Source organism: Suricata suricatta, chromosome 3, assembly GCF_006229205.1.
Source record: "Suricata suricatta isolate VVHF042 chromosome 3, meerkat_22Aug2017_6uvM2_HiC, whole genome shotgun sequence".
Taxonomy (NCBI): Eukaryota; Metazoa; Chordata; class Mammalia; order Carnivora; family Herpestidae; genus Suricata; species Suricata suricatta.
The window spans coordinates 3,963,806-3,976,314 of record NC_043702.1 but is presented as its reverse complement, the minus strand read 5'-3'; the positions used below and the strand labels follow the sequence as shown (position 1 = coordinate 3,976,314).

At 53.1% G+C, this 12,509-nt stretch overlaps 1 protein-coding gene across 2 annotated transcripts in view; it reads right to left on the bottom strand.

Annotated features, from left to right (window-relative positions):
* The window catches only part of IQCA1 (IQ motif containing with AAA domain 1), a 137,128-nt gene that overhangs the window by 27,248 nt on the left and 97,371 nt on the right, over window positions 1-12,509 (bottom strand). Inside the window, exons 15-16 of one of the 2 annotated variants that reach the window (XM_029933556.1) lie at window positions 10,586-10,693; window positions 6,112-6,311 (exon numbers count right to left, since the gene is read on the bottom strand). In XM_029933556.1, coding sequence (XP_029789416.1) covers window positions 6,112-6,311; window positions 10,586-10,693 — 308 coding nt within the window. The remainder of the gene's footprint in view (window positions 1-6,111; window positions 6,312-10,585; window positions 10,694-12,509) is intronic. The other variant, XM_029933557.1, reaches the window with a different exon arrangement.

Below are 12,509 nucleotides of genomic sequence, written 5' to 3'. Positions count from 1 at the left end.
AGGGAGGAGCTGGAGAGTTGAGTTACTCAGGGGGAGGCTCACATTCCCAGACTGTGGTTGGGTTCTGTTTAAACACTTAAAAATGTGAAGACATCTTGTTCTGTATTTCCAGTATTTAAAAATAATATTTAAGATTTCAATTTCCTTGCATTACGATCTTTTACGAGGCGTCAGAAATTACTTCAAGTCTTCACTGGGTATCGGCTGGGATTAACTAAATGGCACTCAAAGCAGAGCTGAGGTGCACTAAGGAGCCCAGAGCCCGGCTGTGCTGGCCCTGGATGAAAAGGGAGGTAAACTGAGGCAGAAGAAAGGGCCAGGAGGAGCTGGGATGAGGCACCGTTGATAGACGGGCAGGCGTCGTGGGTGGAGTCAGGTCGGTGCTAGCAACAGGAACACATTGCTGCTCTGGCCGATTATCAGGCTGTCGTCAGACGGAAGGTGTCTGAATGGGGACATGCGTCAGGCTCACGGATCACCTGGGACGCCGTCTGGACCCCCTTCTCCTCCTCAGCTCACTCCCAGCCACACGGCGAAGGGCCTCACGCCAAACTGCACTGACTGACCAGTTTGGGGCCGCACAAGGGTTAACGCCTATGTGCCTTCCTCAGCCTCCACTGAAATGCGGCACGTTTTAGCCACATTCAAGGCCTTCCTTGTTGTAAGTGTTTCCAAATTGGCTAACAATTCGTTAATTCCTGTGGGTGGACCCTGGTGGTGGCCCGTCCCCATGAGCCACAGAACGAGCCCAGATGGACCCTAGGTTTTCAGGGATTTGCGGCCCTCCGAGTGCCTGCACGTCCCTTACTGACAGTGCTTGGGGCACCCGAGGTCTGGGCCCCCTTCCGTGGCGATGCGGGAACGCCCTGCAGCCTCTGCTCAGTTCAGCCGTGAACCTAAAACTGCTCTAAAAATGTAAAGTTCCCGCTGAGAAAAGAGGCTGTGATGCACATGCGTTCTCCCCTCCTCAGCCTGAAGCCGTCTCCACAGCAGTGTGAGGTGACCGCGCCTTGGCGCAGCGGGACCGCTCAGGATCAAGGTCCCCAGCCCCTCCCTTCCTTTAAGTTCATACCAGGTGCTGCACCAGAGCACCTAGATTCTCTCTCCCCTCCCCCTCCCCTGCCCTCTCCTCCTCCTCCTCCCCTTCTCTCCCGTGAGCAACTCTGCGTTTCGGGGTCAGGTGTCGTGTTTGCTTTATCCGTATCGGATTTCACCTTAGGAGGGTGACCCTCCCATATTTATTACATTCATTATGTGTCTGTGTGTTTTAAAAGAAATCATCCACGACGAGCAACTGTGCCTTTGTTTGCGTTATTCACGTAGGAGCTTCCGTGAGCTACAGCAACAGCACCGCCGGGCTCTCGTCGCCTGACTCCTGGGCCAGCTGTTTACACCCCACATCTGGGCGAGATCCCTTGGCACGCGGCCACAGGCTGTTGGCCGTGAGCCAACAAGGGGCCCCTGGCGGGGGGGCCAAGGCACAAACAGCATCGCGGCTTCCTTCTGTCCAGACGTGCAGGCCAGAATGGGCCATGTGGTCTAGATCGAGGGTGGGGGGCGGTCCCCTCTGCGTCGGGCCCTTTCTGGAGGACAGAGAGAGCTCAAGGACCACCGTCTCCTCCAGGACCCAGAGCACCAGACAAGGAGTCCTCTGCCTGGACAGCTTCCTGGCTGCTGACCTCTGCCTGGCCTTCTGGCGGGAGGACGGGAGGGTCGGGAGATGGGGTGCTGGAGAAGGGGCGCTGGAGACGTGGGGTCCCGCCGGGCGCTTCCTCCCCAGCTCACGCCGCCACGTCCCAGGAGTGCTCCTGCCCTCGGGTCGCCAGGAGGGCATGGCTGCCACGGGCAGGGCACGACGGAGGCTCCCTCCCCCAGAGGCCACACGGGGCCGTGTGACCGCGCTGGAGTCAGACTCGGGCTTAAATCCAGGTGCCAGCCTCTGTTCTTTTGTGGCTTGGGTCCAATTAAGCACTCTGAGCTTTGTTGGTTTTGTTTCGTTTTGTTGTTGCTTTTCTTGGTGTGTAGAATGGAGACTTTAAGTCCTGTCTCATCAGGCACTGGTGCTGTTAAAAGTCAAAGTGTGTGTCCGACTCCTCAGCACGAGCCGGGCCCCGGGCCCCTGGGGTTTTCCTGCTTCTCCTTCCCCTGATCATGAAGAGCCGAGGAGGCGGCACCTTGCCTCAGGAAGTTCTTTCGTCCACGAAATGTGTACTAAACAGCAACGTTGATCACATTTCTTTCTTTTTGAGAGAGAAAGAGAGAGTGCAAGCAGGGGAGAGGGGCGGAGGGAGAGAGAGAATCTTAAGCAAATTCCATACTAGTGTAAAGCCCGACGCAGGGCTTGATCCCACGACCCTGGGATCATCACGTGAGCCAAAACCAAGAGTCGGTGCTTAACGGAATGAGCACCCAGATGCCCCCACTTAGCGCATGTTTTAATGCCGGACACATTGCTGATGTCTTCCCGCTAACGAGGTGCATGTTCCTCCCACCTCGAGCTTGAGGGTAAGGGGGAGCTCCGGATCGTTTGCTCGCTTGTACAATCCACTCATTTCTTCCAGGGATTCCGTTAGCCGAGCTGTTAATCTATTAGGAAGACTGTGTAAACCAGAGGAACCCTCCAGAAATAATGCTAACCACACAGATAGGAAGCTATGCCCACGCAGCCGACCGGAGACGCGTTTCCGCAGAGTTTTCACCCGTGCAGAGCGGCGGGGGAGCCAAGGTGCCGGCAGGCAGGACTGCAGTTACGATCGGCTTCCTTGAGCTTCCAGGGGCTGATTCGGGGGTGGGAGGTATTTATAAGGAGACACGATAAGTCACAGGCCCTTCCGATAGTTCACCTTCTCCAGCAAACGCAGCAGAGCTGCCGCCGGCCACGTGCAGCCCCCACCCGGTCCACGGCTTGCGGTGCTCGGGACCCACGGCTCCTGCCCTGGATTTTCCGCACAGGTGTAACTTCCCGCCTCTTTGGTAAATGAAAGCCGAATGCCTCCTTGCAAGGCAGGTGGCCGTCCGGCAGTCACGTGGGGACACGGGGCCTCCCTGCCTGCGAGTGCTCACTGAACCACTGCCACCCCCGAGCCCGCCGTGCCTTCCAGCAATCAGCGCGGCGCACGGTGCAGGTGAGGCTCCGTGAGGCGGTCCTCGGGGGGAAACACACCGGGCCAGGTTTTGATACTTGGACATTCGGCATTTTGTGACCTCCGTAATGTCAGCACGCAGTGACTTTAATAAATGCAGAGATAGCTTACCTGATATCAAGACAATGTCTCGCTAGCGGAAGAAAGACTTTCTTGAGAGAGAGAACGTCACGATCGTGTCATCGGCTCTGTCCCGGGGCTGTACCAGGAGCAAGTGAGCCGTGGGGCGGGAGGGGGAAGGGGCTTTGTCCTACTTCAGTGAGAGGCAGAGTGATGCCATGATCACACCTGCAGGCTCACATTGCAGCACTGCAAGCCAGGAAAATGACCTAAATGATTTGTGCCTCAGTTTTCACATCAGTAAAATGGGGATCATGTTGGTGTCTACCTCATAAGGTTGTTGTGAGGATTGGATGAGTCAACACGTAGAGAAGTGGTGGTAGAACAGGATGCCAATGAAATGCCAATATTTTAATATTTATGTGCTTCTGCCTGTGACTTGACAAGGTCAACGCAATTAGGCATTTAGGATGAATGGATGCAGGTGCTTTTAAGCGGGTGGCAGGAGAATAGGTTCCTTTTATTTTTCCACCGAAGCGCTAGGTGTTTGGAGCTTGGTGGGTAAGGACAGGAGGCCACAAGCCAGGCTGCTGGGCTTTAAATTCCAACCCGTGTTCAAATCCTTAGCTAACCTCAGAAATATGGCTGCATGCTGGAAGATTCTGAGCTCAGTGGAGAGCGGCAGCCGGAAAATGACTAAGCAGATACCTTAGCCTTTGGCAGCTCAAAGGCGCTTGTTAAACACCTCAGGCTTTCCATTTAAGGTTCATTAAAGCGAAGATGATGTTCTAGGACTCAGAGATTCACCTTAGACTAAGGGCAACAGTCAAAATAGACCCACAGTTGCTAAATGGAAAACAAAGCCCCTGCAAGCTCAAGCTGATCGGCCGGTCACTTAACTGCCTGTCAGAGCGAAGCCCAGCACGTCAGCAGCAAATCATCCACTGTGTCTACTGCAGAGAAAAATGACCAATGACACGAAGAAGCAGGAAAAGGTGACACAGTCAAGGAAAAAAGCCAAACAGAAAGAAACTCCAAGATGCCCTGATATTGGAATTTGTAGACAAGAAGTTTGAAGACTTAGCCGAAAGGATTGTCATCTTGAATGAACAGATGGAGAATTACAAGAGAGAAATAAAATCTGTAAAAATAAGCAAATTTAAATTCTATAACTGACGGGGTGCCTGGGTGGCTCATTCGGTTAAGCGTCCAACTTTGGCTCAGGTCACAGTTCGTGGGTCTGAGCCCTGTGTCAGGCTCTGCATTGATAGCTCAGAGCCTGATTTAAATTCTATTCTCTCTATCCCTTGTTCTCTGACCCTCCCCTGCTTTTTCTCTCTCAAAAATAAATATACATTAAAAAAATCAATCAAATGAAAGCTAAAAAATATTTGTTGCCAGAGACCTGCACTGAAAAACGTGCTATAAAGGTCCTTCAGCTGGAAGGGAAATGACAGCGGGCCTGGGCTGGGGAGGGGGAGGGGGCACGACTGGGAAGAGTCGGTATGTGAGCGGGTGTGGAGTACTAGTCAGTCTTTGCTGCCCACCCACCTTCTTCCTCTCCCGTCTCCCAGCTCTGGACAATTCTCTTTCCGCAAATTTCTGCAGGACAAGTGGGGGAGAAAAGGAGGAAGGGAAATGCTCTGACCCGACTTGGTGGTGGGGACCGCGAGGCGAAGCACCAAGTGCTCTCTCTGGCTGCCAGCGCGATGGGGACAAGGGGCCACCCCTCGGGCAACCGTGTGGATAACTGTGCCCCGGGCCCGGAGAGCTGAGGTGCACTGGCACCCCGCCTGGGGATGGGGTCGTCCGTGCTGCGTGGCTTCCCTGGCATTCTAGTAACTAGGAGTGGGTAGAATAGCATAGAGACAACCTTGAGGTACTCGGTGAAATAAAAATGAAGTCCTGGGGATTAAAAAATTTTTTTAAATGTTTATTTTTGAGAAAGACATAGTGTGAGTAAAGGAGAGGCAAAGAGAGAGGGAGACACAGAATCCTAAGCAGGCTCCAGGCTCTGAGCTGTCAGCACAGAGCCCATGAACCGAGAGATCATGACCTGAGCTAAAGCCAGACGCTTAACCTACTGAGCCCCCCAGGAGCCCCTAAAGTGTTAAAATTAAATAGAAATATTCTGCATTGAAATGTTTGAAAAATGATAATCCTTGTCTGTTTATATGCATGTTTTATATCTATCTATCTATCTACATATCCATCCATCCATCCATCACCTACCTATCTACCTATCAACATCTATTACCACCTTCACTCATATCTAAATTATGTCAGAGACTCATTGCCGTTAGGGCTGACAGGACACTTCAGTACCGTTTGATCTGACTGGCGCAGAGCTTATCTGCGGCTGGCTGCTGTGTGGGTCTTTTAGGAAACCCTATCCTCAGCCAGATATCATGAGCATCTGATCACCCCCCGCCCCCATAATCAGTGGGGTAAATGCTCCTGCAGGCTCCTCCTTACTTCCTGTGTGACCAGTGGATGTGCCCAAGGACCACACCTTGGCAGTTCAGGCCACGTGTGGAAGAACACCCCCAAAATACGAATGACTGAGGCCGTTATCGAAGGGACGTGGGCCGGAAATAGAAATTGTGGTTTTCGATTCCAGCGACGCATGCGGGCATTTCAGGAAGGACACTGTGCCAGGCGGAGACTGGTCTGGACGGCACCGCAGGGTGTTCGCAAACAGAGCAGCTGTTTCTACCTGTCGGAAGCCCGGCCAGATGCAGGCATGAAGTACTTTACAGGACGACGCGATGGGGGAGTTTAAGAGACATGTGCCAGCCGGAGATCGTCCGCAGGGTCGGTGCTCGCGGGCTCAGGGAATTAACCGCAGGGTTTGACAATGTGATCTGAACAGAGAAGAGTATTAGGAACCAAGAAACGCAGTGAGTACCTTGAAGACCACATGTAGCATCATCTGGAGGCCACTTTTGCCGGGGTACTTCCCGGCGATGTTGGCTGCCGACAGGTTGAAGAGGTTGGCCCCCGTTTCGGTGCAGATGGCGTGGACCAGCATCTTCTTGCCTACCCCGGACGGTCCGGCCAGCAGCAGCGATTTCACCAACGGGGCGCGCTCATGCACCACTGCAGAACCTAAAAAAGTCAGAGGCGAAGGCGCTAAAACCCAGGTCAGTGCCCCTCAGGCCCTCACGCTGCCCCGCCACCGTGTGGCCCCGGGTTCCGCAACAGGGAGCCCGTGTCTGGCAGATTCCTACCCGGAGCTCCCCTTCCGTCTTAGCTGGGCTGTGACACCTCTGATTTGTACGTCAGGGCTCGAGGAGGAGACAGAGGGTCTCAGCACACTGCTCTCCTGCTGCCCCTCACCCTAGAATTCCACCCCCCCAAACTCATCATTTTTAAGAACATTCCTGCAATAACTCACCTCTGGCATTTTTTTAGTGCGTGCGTGCGTGTGTGCGTGTGTGTGTGTGTGTGTGTGTGTGTGTGTGTGTGTGTGTATTTCTCTGCTTGTCAGCAGTGGCACTACATTCTTTGAAGGCCTAGGGAAAAGAATGTGGACGCGCAGCCGGTCAGGAAGGCTGAGAGTGTTCGTTAGCCATGCTGCGAAGGGCAGGGGAAGCTTTCTCGTTCTGCCCCGGGGCTCCAGCCTGCGCCGGGGGCAGCGTCGGCCGGACACTTGTTGGGGAAGTGACCTGGGTTCTTTGCAAGGCATCACAAGCCCCCACGCTGTCCGTCTCCTCCGGGCCAGAGCGGGACTCGGTTTTGAGCATCTTGCGCCGCTCTGAACACACGCGGAGCACGTTGGGACTAAGTGATTATCCCATGAACAGAATGAATGTGATCAAAACATCTACTATCATTTGACTTCGCTCTGGTCAGCTACTGGGCACATTTTGATCAGCTGTCCATAGACCCACATTACAATTATTATTGTGCCTTTTTTTTCCCTCCTTGTGTCATTGAAAGATACAGGGAATTTACCAAGTAACCAGAAATGTTTTTTATGGTTACCTAACATAAACTTGGAAACCAGTTTTGAGCAAGTTCTGTTTGAAATGCAACTACAGGGGCACCTGGGAGGCTCAGTCGGGTGAGTGTCTGTCTGACTTCGGCTCAGGTCATGATCTCACGGTTCCCGAGTTCCAGCCCCGCATCGGGCTCTGTGCTGACAGCTCGGAGCCCGCTTTGCGTCCTCTGTCCCCCTTTCTCTGCTCCTTCCAAAGTCATTCTCTCTCAAAAAAAAAAAAAAAAAAGAATAAAATGCAATCATATACGCAGGCTTTATTGGTGGTCAGTGAGGGGATGGTCACATAATACAATAAAGGAGATGCTGTTTGACATGATAGGAGACAGACGCCATTTTCAAGGGGTGACCGTTCAGTCCCCGGACTTGGGGGCTGCTCCCTTCTTGGCCCTGGCTGGGGGCGGGTGGGTTTGCGTGTGGAGGGGTCAGGGCCCAGAGGGTTTTGGCCAGGACGGGAGCTAAACCTCAGTGGATGTAACCAGAACGGGAGGCAAATGGGGCTGAGGTCCATGTGAGCCAGAGAAGAACTTCATTCCACCGCAGAGGATGGGGGGCTCAGGCCTGACTTCCTGGGGCGGGCAGCCTCGGAAGGGGCAGAGCTGGGCCGTGTAGAGACGGGGACGTGTGAGAAGAAGCCAGATAAGGGGGGGCCCGTGACTGCAGGCCTGGAGTGGGAAGTCGGGACGGTACTGGGGAGTGGCACATAGTTCTTACTCTGTCGGGGGACAGGAGGGGCTGGGGAAGGAGACTGCCGCAGCCATAGCGGTCCTTGGAAGACGGCTGGCTAAGCCAAGGAGCAGGGACAGGTCCTGGGAGGGGAGGACAGACGGTGCTGAGGACAGACTCTGGGGAGGGGCAGCAGGAGGGAAGCCGCAGGGACAGGGGGTGGGGGGAGACCCAGGAGAACGTGTGCAGTCTACTCCGGGGAAGTGATTTTCTGGAAGGAAGAGGGTGGTGGCCAAGGTCACTCGGAGAGGGGAAGGCCGTGGTCCGGGCAGGCCTCTGCACTTGGGGCTGATCCCCAGACAGCCCATCAGATGGGCGGGGGCCCCCCTGCCGTGGTGTTCACGGCTCTTCCTGCTTAGATTGCCTTTCAATAGCAGTTTTAGAAAATATGCAGAATTACTCAGAGTCAGGCTTCCGCGCATTCACCCTTTCCAACCCTGGGAGGATTCAAGAATCACAAGGAGGCCAGTGGTCCGTGTCCTTCCTAAACCCGGACCAGTCACTCCCTACCCCTGGATCCTGAGAAATTCCCGGCACCCTGGAAAGGCTCACTCAGCTGCAAACTCGGGGACTGAAATGGTGTGTGTAAGACTTGTCGGCGCGATCTCTCTGCTCCGGGGGCGTCTCCCCCGTCGTCCTCCCTCCGAGTTCCAAGGGCAGGAGGAGTTCTCGGAGGGCAGGTGGGTGACGCTGACCCCAGCGTCCCTTATCTGCCCAAGGGGCTTGGGAGCTCACGCCCCGTCCCAGGGTCCTGGAGGAGGCCCTGGAGGCCAGGCGTGCAGCGGCGCCTCCCCGCGGGCCCTCAGGGTCCTCTGCAGAGTGGCCGTATTGGCCAGTCCCGGCTGTGGTGATCTGACCACCGGGGCCACCAAACACATTCCCTCTTGTAGCTGGATGCGGTTTCAGACCCGTGACGTTTAAATGAAGCCCCAGAAGGCAGATCTGTGAGCGCACTCGCCTGTCTGGCCTGTTTGTGTCTTGCAGGCACACACGCACACACACGCACACACAGGTCATGAGAACCAGCCCCGGCCCACTCTGGGCCCGGGGACCTGACGGCCCACGGGGACTCAGGCTCCTCATTGACAGAAGGGGGTTCGGGTGGACGTTTCCCGAGCGTCCTTCTGATGCCGTTTTACCAGCGGGCAAGCGACCTCTGTCATCTTGTGTCCTTGAGCCACGGCTCAAACATACCTCCCTTAATTTGGTAGGGAAAACAAATGTGCTGGTTCCTGGTGTTCTCTCTCTACTGCTCTCAGTCGCGGCGCGATGGAGGCTGAGGGCTCATCATGTGATTTGCGTGGGCCGCGTAAATACCGCATATCCATTTCGTTGACCCCAAATTACGCTGACCCTCAAAGTAACTTAGGCTTATTTATGACATGAATTTTATAGGTATGAAATTTATGTTGACTCCTCCGATTCCATTTACTACTTCTTTAAAAAAATTTTTTTTTAAACATTTATTCATTTTTGAGAGAGAGCGAGAAAGAGCGAGTGAGCAGGGGAGGGGCAGAGAGAGAGGGAGACACAGAATCGGAAGCAGCTCCAGGCTCCGAGCTGTCAGCACAGAGCCTGACACGAGGCTTGAACCCATGAACCGTGAGACCATGACCTGAGCTGAAGTCAGACACTTAGCTGACGGAGGCACCCAGGTGCCCCACCATTTACTATTTCTGACAGAGGAGTGAGTTATTTCTTGCCAGTAGGTTTAAGTCAAAATGGAACCATATTGTAAGTGCCTAAACTATTCCCATACCATTTATTTATTTATTAAAAAACCTTTTTTAGAGAGAAAATAAGTGGGGGAGGGGCAGAGGGAGAGAGCAGGAGAGAGAGAGAAAGACAGAGAGAGAGAGAGAGAGAGAGATGTAAGCAGACTCCATGTTCTGCTTGGAACCCAACTCTGGGCCTTGACCTCCTGAACCATGAGATCACGACTTGAGCCGAAATCAAGAGTCAAGACGCTCAGCTGACTGAGACACCCAGGCAGACGCCCTCTCATACCATTTAAAAGCCACTTAAATGAAACGTGGTTTTGACTTCAGAACTGTCACCAGAGCAAAACCTGGCGGGGGCTCCTACCTCTGCCCCGGATGACTCGGGTCGTGTACATAAAAGAGTCATAAAATAGTAACCGCTAACGAGAGCAGCCATTTCCTGCACCTGTCGGCACACGTGCAACACCTGTCGGTCCGTTGGTCCGAACAATCGTGATCGAATCGTATTTATCAGTCAGACCGGACATCAGTGAAAACTGGCGGAGCCTTGACCCTTCAGATCCACGAAATGCACTTTCCCTGACTCATGAAGGGCCGGCTTTGTTAAGGACCTGGTAACGGCAGCCTGTGTATAAAAGGCAAGCCTAACGTCCGCCCTTTGTCTAATCTGATTAATTTTAATTGCAGGTGCCGGCTTTGGTTATTATCTTTCCGGATGACTGCCGACAGGACCTTGGGCCCAGAATGTCGAGCAGGCACTCCAAAGCGTGCACACGTGTGTTTCCTGGGGGGCACCCTCCTGGGCTCTGGGATGCGCTGTGGCAATAGGACGACCCTCCCTCGAAATTCTCAGGAGGAAGAGTTCAGCCGGGAAGAGCCGGCAAGCAGGGCGTCCCTGCTTCTGAGGAAACATAGCGGGCGTGCGGAGCCCTTACCTAGAGGCAAGATCCCGTAGAGGGCGATGAGCTGCCTCACGTCCAGGAGGGAGGGCATGGGCTCGATGGACACCTGGCGAAGAGTGGTCCCCAAGTAACTGTACTCCCCTGGGGAAAGAGACGGAGAGTGAGGACACGGGAGGCCATGCTGGTCCGGGCCGCGGCGTCTGGCTCCTGCGACACTAACGCAGAATACACGGTCAACATTTCTGAGCAAATACAACGGCCTCACGGAGAGTGTGATGAAGAGCACCTCTTTCCTCAGACACAGGGTTGAGAAAAACGATCTGGCCGTGTAGACACAGCGATCCTGGCCACAGTGACTGGGGATTCTCTTGAGTCTGACGCGGACCTCCTAGTATTTCCATAGATAATCTTTGAATATCGAAGACGTGAAGTGCGACAAGGCTCCAAATGCAGGACCTGCAAAGCTCACTATAACGTGGTAGGTTTTGACTTGATTTGTATGCGAAGCAATTGTGTCCACCATTCGCACAAACTTTGCAAGTAAATTATTTAGGATCAACGTGGAATTTGTATTGGAGCAGGTGTACATCTGAACTGAAACACAATCGTTTGGAAGAAAGGATAGGAGTCTAATTCAGGATAAATAGAAACATCTCCTTTGGAGGGCAATATTCATTTACATTTTTATCATTTTCAAAGGATTACCAGAGGAATAATAATAGAAATAAATCTTTACAGGTTTAATTAGAAGGAATCAGAGGTCTTAATTGTAGCTGGTCATAAATCTGAAGGGTTATTTTCTAACTACTTTGGATAAGGTCACCAGGAAAATTAGTTTGCCCGTCTCCATTTGTCGTGAGGAGGGACCTTTACACGCTCCTGCGGTTCTCTCTTGATTTGTACCTGAGTCTGAAGGAAAGATATTCAGTGCGTGAGGCATGATGCCCTCATCGCTTTTTTCCTGGTATTTTCCTTCTATAAGAAGGATGGATCTTACAGGGCTTCGGATGTGATGGCCATGTGTCAAGTACAACGCACACCCGTATGTGAAATGAGAGAAGTTTTAAATGAGCATTTTTGAACGCTGAGAAAGTCAGAATTAAAACCAGCTAATGACGGCTGTTTTCCTGGGGAGGGCGGGCTTTCAGAGCCTCCACATGACATGAAGTCCTTGGCAAGGACAGGGGGTGTTGGTGGAGGGGATGAGCGGTAATTTAAAGCTCCTATTGGGGCTCCCGAGCCCCGCGCTCTTTAATGAGCAGGTAATAAACAGCAGAGTGGTTAATTTCACCTTCAGGAGAGCAGGAAGAGATCCTGTGGCCACCGTTAAATCCGGGGCTTATTGCTGTAAACAGGACACTAGAGGTGATCTGAAAGTGACCCCAATTTTCCTGCTTACATAAATCCACATTATTATCCAGAGGTACCATATTTCCTAGAACCCAACAGACTTTACTTAGACACATCGTATTCAATTGAATTCGTGATCATTGGTTCTGATGGAGTGAAGGCCACGCCAACCCCGGCCGTCTGCCAGGAGCCAAGCCTCATCTGGAAAGCCTGTCACCGTGTCTTGCTGTTGCCCAGTGTGGGAGCCATAAACCCTGCCCATCTACTCAGGAGAACTTAGACCCTTCAGGATATCGGGTCTTCCTCCAGAGAGGGAAGAGCGAAATGGGGGATGAAAAGGGGTGTTAGGTACAAGGCATGAACACGGGCAATCAGACCTACCAGAGAGGACTGAAAAGACACAGGGAATGTGTGACGGAGGGACCGTGTTTCCTTAAAATTCCTGTGTTGAAATCCACATCTCGGGGACTCGGAATGTGACCTCATTTGTAAATAGGGCGGCTGCGGAGAGAACTGATGACGGTAAGGAGGTGGTCAAGGCCGATCCCCGTCCCATGACTGGTGTGGTTCAGAAACTGGGCCACTGTGCACACAGACGTGCACTCAC